The 16,815-nt window shown below is 40.5% G+C and overlaps 2 protein-coding genes across 10 annotated transcripts in view; one reads left to right on the forward strand and one right to left on the reverse strand.

Annotated features, from left to right (window-relative positions):
• syt13 (synaptotagmin XIII) overlaps window positions 1–4,534 on the reverse strand; it is a 19,689-nt gene extending 15,155 nt beyond the window's left edge. Inside the window, exons 1-3 of one of the 7 annotated variants that reach the window (XM_042061219.1) lie at window positions 4,483–4,523; window positions 3,108–3,171; window positions 184–367 (exon numbers count right to left, since the gene is read on the reverse strand). In XM_042061219.1, coding sequence (XP_041917153.1) covers window positions 184–357 — 174 coding nt within the window. In that variant the 5' untranslated portion in view covers window positions 358–367; window positions 3,108–3,171; window positions 4,483–4,523. Of the gene's footprint in view, window positions 1–183; window positions 368–587; window positions 1,826–3,107; window positions 3,172–3,269; window positions 3,462–4,482 lie in introns of those variants that run through there. The other 6 variants (XM_042061221.1, XM_042061220.1, XM_042061218.1 and 3 more) reach the window with 6 other exon arrangements.
• Window positions 4,523–16,763, forward strand: fbxo3 (F-box protein 3). Of its 3 annotated transcripts, none has more exons than XM_042061222.1 (11): window positions 4,525–4,695; window positions 7,263–7,352; window positions 8,626–8,789; window positions 9,598–9,712; window positions 10,998–11,202; window positions 11,568–11,613; window positions 11,779–11,863; window positions 12,386–12,508; window positions 12,741–12,856; window positions 13,731–13,921; window positions 15,288–16,763. In XM_042061222.1, exons 1-11 carry the CDS (start codon window positions 4,604–4,606, stop codon window positions 15,420–15,422), a joined length of 1,362 nt encoding a protein of 453 aa, XP_041917156.1. In that variant the 5' UTR covers window positions 4,525–4,603; the 3' UTR covers window positions 15,423–16,763. The 3 variants fall into 3 exon arrangements, with proteins under 3 accessions (XP_041917158.1, XP_041917156.1, XP_041917157.1); XM_042061223.1 differs by having other exon boundaries at window positions 4,527–4,695; window positions 15,291–16,763; XM_042061224.1 differs by lacking the exon at window positions 15,288–16,763 and having other exon boundaries at window positions 4,523–4,695; window positions 12,741–12,876; window positions 13,731–13,881.
• The last annotated feature ends 52 nt before the right edge of the window (window positions 16,764–16,815 follow it).

Below are 16,815 nucleotides of genomic sequence, written 5' to 3' on the forward strand. Positions count from 1 at the left end.
TGTTTTCCTTTTTCATATCTTAAATACTGTCATGGCTCTTCGTTAACTTCAAATCTTCATCTGCTTGAAACTATGTCATCTTAACCAGATAAAACCCCTAATGCCAAAAGCAATAATAAAAAAAACTTGTAATGACTCCTGAAGATTTAGACAAGTGAGAGTGTGATGCTAATTTAGACTTACCTGCTGTAGGGAGTGCAGAACACTGGCTTTGGACTTTTCAGGGTCAGTCCCAGCTGCACTTTCTAGTTTCCCTTTCTTACAGGATTTGCAGAGGAGAGAGAGTCCACAGAGGGTGAGGATTCCTGAAGCTGTCCCCAGGGTGGCACCCACAAAAGCAGCCGTAGAGAAAATCATGTTGGAGCTGCTAACAGACAGAACAGAAGTGAAAGTGCTGAGGAAAATGAGAAAAGAGAGGGACTGAGCAGGTGGGAGGTCAGTCTTTTGACCACATTGCAAACAATCTGGACTGATCTAATTTTACTGTCCTCAAAACATGAAAAACTCCTCCTAAAAATAGCAAAAATTCAAGAGCTAAGAGGAGGAAGTGATGGCGTGAGAGAGATCTGAGACCCCACATTCATCACCCCAAAGCCAGCAGCACGCCCAATGCTGTCAGTAATCCACTGATCCGAGAAGAGACAGGAGAATGTTTCTGTCTATGTGCCTGCGCCTGTAGCATGAAGGAGGAGCAGTGCCGAGCATCTCCTCACATGAATTCAGTGAAAATAGGAGAGGGGGAGGGGATGGAGGCAGAAAATTACAAAGGGGGAGGGCGAGAGAGAAGGGAAGAAGGTAGGGGTGGCTACACATACAAAAAAGAGAGAGAAAAAAAACACAGATGCGTTGCTGATGCAGTCCCAAGAGGGACAGTCATGTGTAAAGCATGATGACGTCAGACATGAAGAACCGGCATCCTCTCCAAGTCTCTGTGGTAGACAGGAGCATGAAGTCCATGCAAACACAAAGAAATCTCACATGCTCACCTGTCATCACAGAGCCCCTGAATAAAGGCTCTAAATATCTTTGAATAAAGGCTCAGAAACCCTGATAATGAGCTGCGCAAGTGGTATTTAACTTTGCAAGATATGAATCATTACAATATGAAGATATAATATTAGGATAAAAATGTCCCACATTTGTCCTGTCCTGTTTTTATCCTCTGTGTGGTATCAAAATGGTTGAAATTTTAACACACACCTTATTAATTCACACTTGGATTACTCTATGCAACACTGTCAAGAGGCTTGTGACATTAGGAGGCAGACATACATGTTTTTCAGTGTTTTTTTAAACTCATTAACAGTAACAGTTCAAAATGAATACAAAATGACACAAAATAAAAGTGCAAGTCACTAAGTTGAATTGACTAGAAAAACGCACTGATCCACAAACAGTTGATTTTCTCTTCTCTTTTCTTATTAAGGCCAGAGAATTCTCTATCCATTCTATTTTAGACCCCTCCAACTTTTGCATTAAATATAGACGTAAATGTGTTTCCATGGAAACCCCCACACCCTCAAACTGAACATGCCCCCTTCCCTTCTTCTCTGCAGCAATCCAAGGGGGGAAGCCGTATATGACTATTTCAGTTGCAATTTGCAAGTTTATATTCCTTCCTAAGATGATATGATGCTAACCTCATAAAGTTGTCTCTGAGTCAGCTTTATATAGAAACTGTGAGGTAATCATGCATCTCATTCTGTGTGTGTTCACTGATTTGGACCATATGCACATCTTGCAAACATTCTCTCTTGTCTTTGAGGACCACACAGCCACACAATAACAGAAAACAAACTGTACCAAAACAGACATAGTGTCTCAGTTCTTCTTTTATAATAATAATAATAATAATACCTTCGACTTATATAGCGCCTTTCATGGTACCCAAGGTCGCTTTACAACACATGGATGGGGGGACCTCACTAGTAACCACCACCAGTGTGTAGCACCCACCTGGGTGATGCACGGCAGCCATTATGCGCCAGAACGCTCACCACACACCAGCTTGAGGTGGAGAGTGAGGGAGTGAATGAGCCAATTACAGTGGGGGATGATTAGGGGGCCAGATTGAATGAGCCAGGTTGGAAATTTAGCCAGGACACCTGGGAACCCCCTACTCTTTACGATAAGTGCCATGGGATCTTTAATGACCACAGTGAGTCAGGACCTCGGTTTAACGTCTCATCCGAAGGACGGCATCTCCTACAGTGCAGTGTCCCCGTCACAGCACTGGGGCATTGGGATCGATATTTTTTTGGCCAGAGGGAAGAGTGCTACCTACTGGCCACCCACCAACACCACTTCCAGCAGCAACCTAGTTTTCCAAGGAGGTCTCCCATCCAAGTACAAACCAGGCCCACACCTGCTTATCTTTAGTAATTCAGCTAAGACAAGGTATCCATTGGTCTGGCTGCTGGCCAATTTTAATGAGCAACATACCGTAGGTCTGCACATTTGAATCATGATTCACATTTGAATCATGTCGGAGTCATTCAATCACTGCTATATCTCACTAAGTTGCGTTGAAACTGTCAAGTATTGAAAGAAGTCTGATTTTAACAGGTTGACAAATATCCATGAGTAGCCTACTGAAGAGCCCTCTCCACATAGCCAACAGAATGTCAAATTACACCGACAACTTTGCTATTATTATTGACATTATTTTCTTTACAATAAGGTCCACCAGGTAGCTTATTGTTTAAAAAACTCCATCAGCATCCTCATTTTTAGTACCGGCCTACCTTGTTTAGTCAACAGACTTACATCAAAACAGTCAAATCATAGACTTTAGCTTAAAGCATAGAAAACAAATATTGGTTGTTCCTTGTTGTTAGATATTATGTCTCTACTTTAAACATGCATTCAAATATGAATCTAGTGTTATCCTTTATGTCTCTACTTTAAACATTAATTTAAATGTTAATCTAATGTTAATGTAATGTTTATTGATGTCATTGTAAGTGCTTGTTAAGAACCAAAAACAAGTAGGCTACTTAAACTATGACTATGAAAAATGCATTGTGCTGTGTCTATTGAAATTGGTTTAGGCTATTCATATTAAATCAGGAATTATGTCTTTTAAAAATAAAAAAGGCCTAACTTACAGGCTACAATGTTCTTTTACCCAAGATGTTCTCTTGAGAGAAGTCTGTGGGTCTTGTATGCCACCTGGTGGTTAAAAGAAATTGTGAAAATTAGACCTATTGAAAAGTCCATAAGATGTTATGCCTTATGATTTCAAAAAAAGAAAGGTCTTAGGCTTTCACCTTTGAAACACCACGTAGCCTACATGTACATGTCACATGTTCCAGTTAGGCTACAAAACAGGCTACAAAAAGTTTCTGTAGGCTATCTCCAACGTCTAACATTGAGAATGATTTCAAGTTGGTTGGAATAACATGTTTTCAGGCATGTTATCATGCCCTAGCCTATCCCTCTCACCACCTGCAATGTGTGAACTACTTGATAACGCAGGAACTTGCCACATCCACTTATCTGATGACAGGACGAGTCGAGTCATAAAATGTCACGTGGTCGCATCGAAAGCTTGACCTCAATGGCCTGCACATTAGTTACATGATGACCTACCTTCTGCTTGGAATGATAAAATCAAAACAACTGATCCAAAAAGTTTCAAGTTAGGCTAGGCACAGATAGCAAATACGTAGGGTACCTACGTAGCCTGGCATGGTCAATTCATTTAACCACTTTACCATCTCTAAGGTGTCAAGTAGCCTAATTTTAGAAAGTTCAGTCAAGTTCAATCTCAGGCCTAGGCCTACACCAAAATCTCCACTCCCAACAAACATCGAGTTTTTCTCCTGTGAAGTATACACATAGGGTTGCCACCTGTCCAGGATTTTCCTGATTGTCCAGGATTTTCATGGTCTGTCCAGGAAAATAAAAATAAAAATCCTGGACACTGAATGTCCCGGATTTTTGTACACGATGCGCAAAATGTATATTTCAGTTTAATTGAAGCGTGCCTACGTCCATAAACGTATGCACAGCCTTAGGTCTACAAAAATGACGTAGCATAACATGGGTGGTGGTGGTGGGGGCACGCACCGTGGAGGTTCATTAGAAATTGTAAGGTGGAGATGGAGAGTGTGTGGGACAAGGAGAGACAGAGAAAGGAAAGTTTATTCCACATAAGCAAAAAAGCAGAACCTATTATGTATTCCCCCTTTTTTCTCAATACTGCCCCCAGGTGTCCACAACTAAAAACTGTTGAAAATATAACAAAATAATAAAGGTCTGCTATTAAATAAAGCAATTAACTAAACAAATAACTAGAAATTGTCATTCTTACTAATTTTAGCTATACAATTGTCGCTTAGAATGACGGTTTTTATCTTGGGTTAGATGTGCGAAAGGCGCCGTTGCTTACAAACAAAAAGGTCGATTGGTTGGTCAAAATGTCCAGGATTTTTGTCAGACACAGGTGGCAACCCTATGTACACATGAAATGTAGCTTACTCTCCCTCCAAGGCCCCCATCTTTCCCACGTTCCTCCAGAACCTCAGTTTTTTTTTTTTCAGACTGCACACTTCAAGCTTGACAAAGCTTGGTTCCGCCCATCAATGCATCAGGTTCCAAGATGGCGGCGTCCATGGTACTGAGCTTGGATAATTTGCCTTCGGATCCTTTACTGTTGATTTTATCTTTTCTTGATTTCAGAGACTTGATCAGGTGAGTGCATGTCATCGCATTTGACATTAAGAAAGGCACGTGTTATTTTGTATAAATACACAAGGAAAAGTTATCGATATCGTAGAGTACATTTAAAAGTTTTGCAGTGTTGTTGTGGCTTACTTAGCTAAAAGCTAGCTAGCTAGTTAGCTGTTCAGGTAATGTAACGTTAGGGTTATCTCCGATTGTTGTTTGGCTAGAACTAGCTCGTATTATTCCTGTCGCCACTCTTCATCCAAATCCTCGAATCACACAATGTAGTAATCAGATTTCCCATTTCCCCGAGTTATTATAGCAAACCTTTATACTAGAGCTGAGTTTTATGTTCCCTGAAATGTAGTGAAAGTTTGACATGACAGTAAATTTGAGAGCGGCCGCCAACATCTGGTGTTAGGTTGTTTTAAATCGAGTTGTTATTATCACCCCACGTTCATAGACATGATCACATGCTTTAATTGCTATCTTTAATAACGTGTGTAGTTAAGAGGATTGTGATGTTAGATAACTTACAAAGTTGGTTTCATAATTTCCTATCTAAACGCGTAGAGCCCCGTCGTTGCCTAACGTTAGCGAAATAGCCATTATCTACATCAGCTGTAACGTAGGCTAATGATCTGTGGTCAGTTTTGTGGTGCCGTATCACTTTGGTAACATCCAGGTTTAGTCTGTTATGTCTGTCAAAGTCCCACAATATGTTCACTCCTGTCACGCTAAAACGTTTGCTCATTTTGTTTCAAAATGATTAACTGATGTTTTGATAACATCAGGTTATCGTCAACTTATGAGTCAATATTTTTTTTCACATTGACATGTTAATGAAATGTAATTTGATGTTTTCACATTAACATGTTAACATGTCATTTGAGATTTTGGTGGACTTCTTTGCAAACAGACGTTGATAATAATGTGCGTCTGTATAGCAGCCATGTCTTTGTCCATACGCATAAACATTTGGTTTGTCCAAATGGGTAGAGAATTTGGACTTTTTTTTACCAGGTCTCTTTTTACATTCTTCTCAGCTTTGAGAAGGCATGTTAATTGAGCTGTGTTCTTGTAAGCTTCTACTTAATTAACCTATTCAGTTGTAATCCTGCTACTCTGGAATTTAATAATGATCTTCCTGAATAAATCGGGGCCTACTGGTTAGCACTTCGGACCTGTAACCGGAGGGTTGCCGGTTCGAACCCCGACCAGTAGGCACGGCTGAAGTGCCCTTGAGCAAGGCACCTAACCCCTCACTGCTCCCCGAGTGCCGCCATTGATGCAGGCAGCTCACTGCGCCGGGATTAGTGTGTGCTTCACCTCACTGTGTGTACACTGTGTGCTGTGTGTGTTTCACTAATTCACTATTTCACGGATTGGGATAAATGCAGAGACCAAATTTCCCTCACGGGATCAAAAGAGTATATATACTTTTACTTATACTTTTACTTATACTATACTATACTATATATTTTTTTTTTTTTTTTTTTTTTTTTTTCACCTAGTATCTATTCTATGCCACAAACAAGCTTGCCCTCAGAGATGTTCAAGGGAGAATGGCATGCATTTGATGGTGGGAAAGTGATTGTGGGTTAGGGGCCCAATTTAAAAAAAAAAATTGTCCCCCAGCGTTCATAATTCTGAATGGCTGGACTATATCTGAGTAATAACAACAACAGGTTTATGGGAAAAGTTTTATTAGACCATAGCATACAAAAAAGATGTCAGAAATATTAAAGCAAGTTACCATTGAACTGTGCGAGTCATGTGTCATAAAGTGGACTTGTGGGGCTTGCTCATTTAAACTGATATAATAATCACCTGTACATTTTAAAAACACTTACTTCAAAACAGCCTTTGCCATAGTTAAAATACATTCTGCTGACCTATAGCCTGTCAAGCCTACCTGAAAAAAACAATGTTAGCCTGTCTACATCATTTTGTTTAGCCTTATTCCTTTTGTCCTGTAGACAATGGACAGACACTTCATTTTACACATACATGGTCATTGCTTGTCCGAAAAAGTCGAGCGATAACTTTTGTTATGATGATCAACCAGTTGATCATTAAAAAAAAAGACGCTCAGCAGGTCGGGGGCCGCTGTGGCCCAACTGGCTACAGTCGGCTATCTCAATCAACCCCAAGTGGCCACGAGGACTGGGGGCGGTTGAGGTCTTACAACTCCTGACATATTCAGTTCCACCAATCAAATTCAGTCTGCTTATGAGGCATGTGAGCACGACATCCACCGCTCATACACACCTATAAAAAGACACTGAACATCAGATAAAATGAAACAAATGGTAGGGTTTTGATCCCTTGTCTAAAAATTGCTAGGCGTCGATGGCATTCTGGCTTACTCATGCTTTCTGAATGTCACCAACCCTACCTAGCAATATAAATATACAGTAATGCTAGGCCTACATTAATGTTCAGCTAATGAATCAGCAGGTATGTCATCAGACACTAAGACCTGTCACGCTGCCTAGGCACTAAAACATCTTGGCCAGTAACATAAACAATAGTTTACAAAAAATACCTGGTTATCAGTTGACTTCAAAATTTGCTACAATTGTTTTCCATAGCTGCAGCTTTGTGAGTCGTCGACTCAATGAGCTGTCCGGACACAATCCGCTATGGAGGAGACTCTGTTTCAAACACTGGCTTGTAACTGAGTGAGTTATCCATATTTTATCTATATTTGGTATTTCTATAAATTATTCTTGTGCCTTTGCTTTCATACAGAAATGCTTTCAAGCAACATATCGGTTCAGCATACACTTAATTAATTAAGGTTTTTTTTTATGAGTTAGGGTTTGTATATTATTGTATTTGTTTATTTTCATCAGGCTATTGATCATTGATATTGCATTGTCATTATTGTTTACTACTGCTATTTTCCTTAATGTAGTCTTACCAACATTTGAAAACTGTTCACTGTTCTTTTTAACTATTGTATTGTTTTTATTTGTCGCTTTGGACAACAGCGTCTGCTAAATCATATAACCATAACCATACATTGGTGCTTTCATGACAACATAGTGCAATAAACTAGTTTTTGTAGATAGTGGATGTAAAAATGAGGTATTTAGAAGAATGACCTTAATGACCACAAGAACCAAAGTTTATCTGTGAAGATGTATGCTTTTCGTAATGACCATGTTTAGTTCTACCAGTAGGTATTACTAACAAGTATTTCTCCTGAGACCTGAGAAGTCAGGAAGGTGTGTACTGAAGCATGTCTGCTAGGTAATTTGGTCCTGTTCCATTTAGTGATTTATAAACAAGTAGAATTGCTTTAAAGTCAATTCTGTGACTTACTGGAAGCCAATGCAGGGACTTAAATATTGGAGTAATGTGGTCAATTCTTTTAGTTTTCGTGAGAACCCTAGCTGCTGCATTTTATATCATCTGAAGCTGTTTAATAGTCTTTTTAGGAAGGCCTGTGAAAAGCCCATTGCAGTAGTCAACCCTACTGGAGATGAATGCATGAATAAGTTTTTCTAGATCTTGTTTTGACATTAGCCCTTTTGGCAATGTTTTTGAGGTGGTAAAAAGCTGATTTAGTTATTGCTTTCATGTGGCTGTTTAAATGTAGATCACTGTCAATTATGACACCAAGAATTTTAACAGTATCTTTTGCTTTAAGCCCTTTAATATCAAGGAGAGTGGCAATCTTAAGTCTTTCCTCCTTTTTACCAAATATAATTACTTTTTCTTTGTTCAACTGAAGAAAATGTTGAGACTTCCAGTTGTTGATCTTGTCAATACACTGACAAAGAGATTCAAGGGGACCATATACATTGGGCTTTTAGTCATTAGGTTTTTAGTCAACTTTAGCATGTGTATGTACAGGGTATGTAAACTTATGAATACTGTAGATATAGATTTTTCTGGATGAAATGTATCCATATTTTTAAGTTTCTCTTCATTGTTTTAACTGTTCAGGTCAGAAAAAACACAAAAGGGGCAAACCTGGAAGGATCTTTTCCGATGGTACTATGCTGATCTGGGTCGTTATATAGACCACCACAGCATCCTGAAGAAAGCCTGGGATGATCTGAAAGCTTACCTGACACAGAGATGCCCGAGAATGATTGAATCCCTCAAAGGTAGAGCGGAAACATCAGCAGCAGTTTGTAAACTATGCATGACCTATACAAGTTTTATATATATATATATATATATATATATATATATAATTTTTTTTTTTATTTTTTTTTTTTTTTATAATTATTTTTTATTATTTTCATCAAGAAGTAATACATATACCAGCATATACTGTGTAACTTCATATCACCATCAAAATACAAATCGTACTAGTAACAGTACTACTTTACTCCACAGGATCTTAACCCTCATGCATGCTCATACAGTACTCATACATTCACATACACATACTTTGCTCTCCATACTACCACTCACCCACATATACCATATTCCACTCATTCACATGTAACATTTATTCCCACTCATCCATATTTCACATTCATTCCCACACACACACACACCCACACACACACACACACCACACACACGTTTGGTTTCCCGCTCTCAGTCGCCATACCTAGTTCTTATTACTTAGCCACTTAATTTACAAGGCTTCATATATCCATCCAATGGGATATTTTAGCCCAATGGGAAGAGGACCATCCATCCAATGGGATATTTTAGCCTAGCTGTGTTTTGAAAAATACTGTTTAAAATATAAAAATACTGAAAAAGACCGTAAATTCAATTCTAATTCTACAAGCTATATTATTTGGTTAAGTCTTTCCATGGTTAGTATAATGGCCGTGACTTTTTTTTTCCAGAGCTGATTTTCATGGAATCTACTGTTCTACTGTTCATGGATACTGCTGTTCAACTACATGGATACTGCTGCTTCTCTGCTTTGATGTTGTTTTTTGTTTTGAATAGAGGGAGCTAAGGAGGAGGAACTCGATGCCATTGAGGCCCAGATTGGCTGCAAGCTTCCCAGTGACTACCGTTGTTCGTACCGAATACACAATGGGCAGAAGCTGGTGGTGCCTGGGTAGGAGCACACTTTCTGACAGGCTGATTTTTCAGAGGGGTTGTGTGACAGATACCGTAAGCGGTTGTGTAGTGAATCAACTGTTAATTAAGGCATGTTATTAAGGGCCTCAGCTATCAGTGTTGTGCCAGTTCACAGCTTTTCTGAACTAGTTCAAGTTCAGTTCATACATGCTCAAAGTGAACAGTTCACGTTCAAAGTTCACAATTTTAATTCTGAACTAGATCAAAGTTCAGTTCATTTTACTTTTTTCGTGAGATATTTAAATAAATACTTTTTTTCCACACTACGAGCTAGAAATCACTATACGTTCTTTGAAGCTGCTCATTAGACATTTGCTCATGACACTGCAATTGTGGGTTTCTTACCAGGTGATAAAACTTGCAGCAGTACAGACAAGCTAGACCAGTTCTATACTTAGTGCAATGAAATCCAGCCCTCGGCGCTCTCGTCGTTGCCTGCTACGCGGCGTTGCTATGCCTACCCCGCTCTGCTGCAATTCATCACGGGTAACGTTGTGCGGAAGCCAGTATGCTATTCAACTATTCTCAGCCGGACACTACGTTGCCCGAAATGCATTGCGCACACAATGTCAAAACCATTTCTGTCTGGTGATACATGATTTAAGCGGCACCAGCGAGAATACTGGAGGGAGGAACTTTCTCTCGTTGCGTTTCAAAAGAGAAAACAGATGTCACTCAGTTAACAAATTCCAACGTTCATTTACAGTGATGTCTGCCATTCATGACACATAATGTGAACTAATTCACGTTCAAGTTCTTTATTTAAAAATGTGTTGCGTTCAGTTCAACGTTCACGGAAAAATGAGCGTGTTCAATGAACGCGTTCTTTTGAACTCGTTCACGCACAACACTGTCAGCTATCAGCATGTATTGTACTGTGGTTGTGTTCTATTTCCATGGACTTTTGTAATCACAGCTTTCAGATTACAAGTATTTTGCGTTGACATTTTTTGTCTTATTTTATTTTCTGGCAACCAGCAGCATCTACTGACAGCATGTTTTGCTGGAGTGTAGGACAGAGTGGAAAGACCAAATGTATGATTGCCACTTTGGCCAATGGTGGAAATTGTGTGTCTGAACTTGAAATAGAAGGTCTTTCATTTAAAATAATGCAGCATCATATTTAAGTACTTTCTCATGCATTCTGATACAACTGTATTTAATTGTGGTTCTGAATATGCATCTGAATGTGCATCTTACATGATAATATATAAGGCCTATTTAACTAGTAATTAAAGTAAAACTTGTGTGATATTTATCAGATTGATGGGCAGCATGGCATTGTCCAACCACTATCGCTCTGAGGACCTGCTGGACATTGAGACCGCAGCAGGGGGATTCCAGCAGCGGAAGGGCATGCGGCAGTGCCTGCCTCTCACCTTCTGCTTCCACACGGGACTCAGCCAGTACTTGGCCCTGGAGGGCACTGAAGGCCGCGTCCGCAGTGAGATCTTCTACCACTGTCCGGTAGGAGCCTCCAGCCATTTCACACTCGGAGTTACAGCACAAACCCCTACATGTTTCAAGTCTTTCTCCTAAATAGCTGCAGTATGTTCAGAACTAGAGTAGCAGGTATGCTGGTATTACTAACGTTGACAGTGTTTCCCACAGAATTTAATTCCATTTGTGGTGGTTGGTTTACAGAATTAACTTGAATACAACGGTTTTTAACAAATTAGCACAGCGTGGTTATGATGCTAACCAGATTTAAGCACAATTTAGTACAACCAGTCCTCCTACATAATTGTCTTGACACCACTAGGGGGAGGTCTCGACCCCTGTAATATTTATACTCACCTCTTGAGCCGTTCTGACTTGCCATTCTTTTGTAGGATCAAATGGCCCAAGATCCATCAGCCATTGACATGTTCATCACAGGTATAAAACTGTTTCTGTTTTCTCATACTTCACATATATTATTACCAATTGCAGGTGAGGTGCAGGTATTATTACCAATTGCTGTACAGTTTCTTTAGTCACCACTCTCATCATGTCTGTGACTGAGTGGTTTGTATTTTTCTGAGCCTCTGTAACTCATCACAGGGTCAAGCTTTACAGAGTGGTTTACCTCATATGTCCATAATGTGGTGACCGGGGAGTACCCAATCATCAGGGACCAGATCTTCAGGTATGCATCGCAAGCCACTACACATGAACGTGTAGTTGTATATTGGGTTATGATTGCCATGCAAATTACAAAGGTGTGACTGTATGTCTACATATTGGATGGGTTTGTCAATCTGTGACATGCCAGGGGACTGTAAATGAGCCTGTAGCAGCCAATAACGTAATAACAGCCAATAATGTAATAATGGCCAATAACATAATAATTATAATTCAATAAAGCAAATAATGTGCGTATAAAATGCGTCAAATGGCATTCATGTTTAAAATTGTACAGGGTCTCTTACAAATTAATGAAATAAATAAGCCAACAAACAAACATGTTAAAGATGCATCAGAAACAGAACTAAAAGAGTTCTTCACCCTCAGTGTGCATCAGTACACACACACTGGCAGGGCTGCACTAATTAATGCATCACATGCTGAGCAGCCCAGATGTTCTGGAGCGGCCGTGCCCGCTGTGACTTGGCTTAGAGCACCTTCCTCGGTCAATGCTCATTGTCCCTCTCCTAATGTTTTGTCTCAGGTATGTCCATGACAAACAATGTGTGGCCACCACAGGTGACATCACTGTCTCCGTCTCTACCTCCTTCCTGCCCGAGCTCAGCTCTGTGCATCCCCCGCACTTCTTCTTCACCTATCGAATCAGGTACTTTTCCCTTATGAGACTGATGAAGGATGGCATTCTGTGGGTGTACATTAACTTCTGCCTGTACTGTGTGTGTGTGTGGAAGTGTGTAAACTCACTGCTATGGTATGTTTGTGTGTAAACTCACTGCTATGGTGTGTGTGTGTGTGTGTGTGTGTGTGTGTGTAAACTCACTGCTATTGTGTGTGTGTGTGTGTAAACTCACTGCTATGGTGTATCATCCCTGCATCAGAATTGAGATGGCCAGAAATGCCCTGCCTGAGAATGCCTGCCAGCTGGACAGCCGCTACTGGAAGATCACGAACGCCAATGGCAATGTGGAGGAAGTGCGAGGCCCGGGTGTGGTCGGTAAGAAACCTGTCAATCAGGTGACAGACCTAAAGCATTAGCTGTGGCAGTCAGCCCAGTTGTTCTGAAGACACATGGGGCCAAGTGTATCAGTGTTTGTGTACAGCTTGCCATAGAACCATGTGTATGCGAAATCCCACAATTTATGTGTGGACGTTTTTAGTCCTTGTTATCAAATGGAACGTGCAGCTAATTCATAAATCTGAAAGTGGGTCAAATCGTGTGCATATGAACATGCTTAATGTCCACCCCCACAATTATCCTTTTATGGTCTACACAATGGACTATATTCCACGGAAGCCTCTTTATTTGTATGTATTTCCATTGGAGCAACACCCAGCATGGTCCATGTTCACAGGTACACCCAAACAGTAGTGGCTACAATACAGGTGACACTCCATCGAAAATGTATGAGCAGGCTGAAGAGCCTTCCAGGAAGAGCCTGGCAATACAGTACATGTGCGAGAATGCAGTGATTGATACACAGGCCATTTAGTCTACTTGCAGTGATTGATACACAGGCCATTTAGCCTACTTGCATCACTTTTAGTTGCTTTTGGTGTCAACAATCTGCAAATTACAAATATTATGTGAAGGGCACCTCCAAACTATTTGCAGAAGTATGCTGGTTTTCTTGGCAAGTATCTTTTCATGAATACAGTTCCGTGGGTCGTGCTCTGAGTGATGTCTGTGCGTGTGCACCTTTGATACATGTGGCCCTTAGTCTCATCCCCTTTCAAGTTATGAATGACACTAGCATGTGTTTGTTACTTAGTAGCAGCTAAACAGATTAAGATTTCTGGTGAAATTCCTTTTAACAGTTACTCTAATATTGTTTCCTCCTCTGAGTTGGTGACTTTAATATTGTGTCCAGGGGAGTTTCCTGTGATGACTCCTGGCAAAGTGCATGAATACGCCAGCTGTACTACCTTCTCCACCACTTCTGAGTACATGGAGGGACACTACACCTTCCACCGGCTAAAAAACAAGGAGGAGGTCTTTGACGTTCGCATCCCTCGCTTCCACATGGTCTGCCCCACCTTCCGCGAGTCAGTCGTTCGCTCTGTAAGTGCTGTGCGTCCTGCGCCTCTGTTGCTACAGCCACATTCTGTGTGCCTGATCACTTGTGGTAGATATAGATTGAGTTTGTGTATTTTCCAAAGCCGCTGGAGTTTTCTGCCTGCATTTTAGGGGAATAGTGCTGGTTTAAGGAAAACAGAACTGGCTGCCAGAAATCCTATTCTAATTCCAAAGATTATAATGCAGGTTACATTGGTGCTTTGACCCGGGTTGGGTGTGAGGTTTAGTGGGTGAGTGACAGACCACTACCCAGAGATTTTGGCCTCCATGCTAGGATGCCCACTTCCCAGGTCAGAGGTTGTAAGTGTCAGTTCAGTTCAGTTCAGTTCAGTGCTAACCTGACCCTAGCCAGATGAATTTCGTTCCGCCTAGCTTCACTCACATCCATCTGGGACCTCTTCCATTGAGAGTGATTTCTGCAACCGATTTTATGGTACAGCCAATCAGAACGCAGGGCGGGAGTTTCATAGATGTGACATAGCGTAGAAGCGACTGTGAGACTGTTATTAGCGTCACGGGTTGGCTTCGATGTGAGTGGTTGAAGTAGCACGTCAATAGATGATGGACAAGTGGCTTATTCAATCATATGCAAGCATTTTTTGATTAGGCCCAGCCTTCTGAAGCAACACTTCAATGGATCGGTTCCAGATGGATGAGTGGAGCTAGGCGGAGCGAAATTCATCTAGCTAGGGTCAGGTTAGTTCAGTGCAGGACTGTGGCTACACAACGCAGGTTACACCAATCCTTAGAATCAAGCATGTCAAGCAATCACTTTTTTGAGTTTTCTCAAGATTTGAGTTTTCTCTTGCTGGATTACTCAGCTATTCAAGGAGTTCCATATATGTGCCAGCCAGACCATTACCCAAAGACAAAAGACACCATTTGAAATGTTTCCAATTTGCCCAGATTTGATAACAGCAAAATTAGATTTCTGTTGAGTTCAGGCTTGTCCTGAGAGATTGTAAGGTAGTAATTGAAACGATTAAATTATATTTAATGTCCTTTTGTCTTACAGTGAGCTGATCAAGCCCAAAAGGTTCATTGCACGTTTAAAATAGTTGTAGAACATATGATATATTTGTTGCGTACTGAAAGAAATCATACTCCAATAAATTCTTCCCCTACCCCACCCCTCACCCCAAAACAATCTGAACTGTATTAATCCTGCTTAAACCCATGGATACTTGGAACATTTACAGGGAATGACCAGCACAGCCACAAGATGTTATTTTAATCAATGAAAGAATGAGAGTTGGACATGTACTTCTGAAAACTGTGGCCACTGCTCTCATTTGTACACTCACCTCATGTGTGTGTGTCTCCCTCTCCCTCCTGCTCTCTCCCCCACCAGCAGAACTCCGTAAGCGATGTCTCCATTGCCCCCTTTCATGACGACAATTCTTCAGACACGGATGACTATGATGAGGGGGAGCTCCGTGGCATGAACCTGGCCGCTCCGGCAGGTCGCTGCCCTCGCCACGTCTGACACTGCCCGGTGGCACCGCACTATGAAAGGGGCGAGTTGGCAGTTTGTCAGGCCTTTACAACTCATGCCTAAGCTTTTTAAAAAATAGTTTTTAGCACAGCCGGCAGTAAAGGATGGTCTTCTTGCCCCTCTCGGGAATCTTTCACAGAGAGTTCAAGCTGCCAGTCTTCTTATGGTATTCTTTTGGTGATGATCAAATGCAGACACATTGCTTTTCCTTATTTGTTTGGAGCAAATAGGATGCGTCACAAGATGAGTGTGCTCCTGATTACATTACATTTGTGCACATACAGACAAAGACACATGACTCAGAGACTTGATTGGTGTGGTCTGACTTCTCCAATCCGCTGTTACAAATCTGCTTCTCTGCATCAGTGCAGTTGGTTTGTTTCCCAGAAAAACACAGCTTTGCCACTAATGCTATGAACCAATGGACTCACATTCAGTGATGTCACAGTCAAAGAGGTCAGATATTACCACTTCAGTGGTTTGACTCCAACATGAGACAAAGATCTGATGTGGTATGTAAAAGAAAATAAATGATGGTGCTCATGTCTTTACCAGCGTAGGATCGATGTGGATGAAACTTCTTTGTAAAATATGATATTGCCACAGACAACAACATCCCATGTAGTTTAAAGAGTTTTTTAGAATTTTGTGATTAACTGAGAAGTGATAAGTAAAACAGCACAAGTGTCAGATCTTACAGTTACGGAGTAACAGATACTTTATTATTTCTCTCCCACTCCAAAGTCACTTACCCTCCCATAGAGACAGTTGGTTTTGTTTGCTTGGTCTGATTCCTTGGCTTGACCCTGATTTATTGTTTCAGCTTTTAGCTTTATTGTCATCCAGTGTTCTCTGGTCTATAGAACCTGAATGTGGAAAAGCCTGTCCGGTGCAAGAGATCTATACGCCGCTTTCACCTTTTTGAAGCAGCCCATCATCTCGGGTGTAAACAGAGAACTGGACTTTAAATTATCTGGTTCAATCAGAACAAAAGTATTTGAATAAGTACCATGGTAAAGATTTCTTTTTTCATGTTTTGCCAAGTGGGTAAGTGTTCTACCCTTTTTCGGTGTACAGTATATATATGTATAGAGAGAGAGATATGAGGTTTCTTTTCTTTTGTTATATTTTCAGTTTTTATTGTGGGTGATTGCTAATTAATATTTTAATTAGTTTCTCCTTTTTTGGAAAATAAGCTGTGCAATAGAGCTTTCATTTATCTACTTTTGTTTGAAGAAAAATCTCTTATTTGCAAGTGTATCAATTATATTTTTTCTTTATAAATGTGTGTCATGTTTTTTATGTTTCAGGTAAAATAAACACTATGCTTTACTTGGCTGTGGAATGACTGATCTTTACCCAGTGTGACATTGCATATTAACTT

This window comes from Alosa sapidissima, chromosome 14 (genome assembly GCF_018492685.1).
Source record: "Alosa sapidissima isolate fAloSap1 chromosome 14, fAloSap1.pri, whole genome shotgun sequence".
In the NCBI taxonomy this organism is placed as follows: domain Eukaryota; kingdom Metazoa; phylum Chordata; class Actinopteri; order Clupeiformes; family Clupeidae; genus Alosa; species Alosa sapidissima.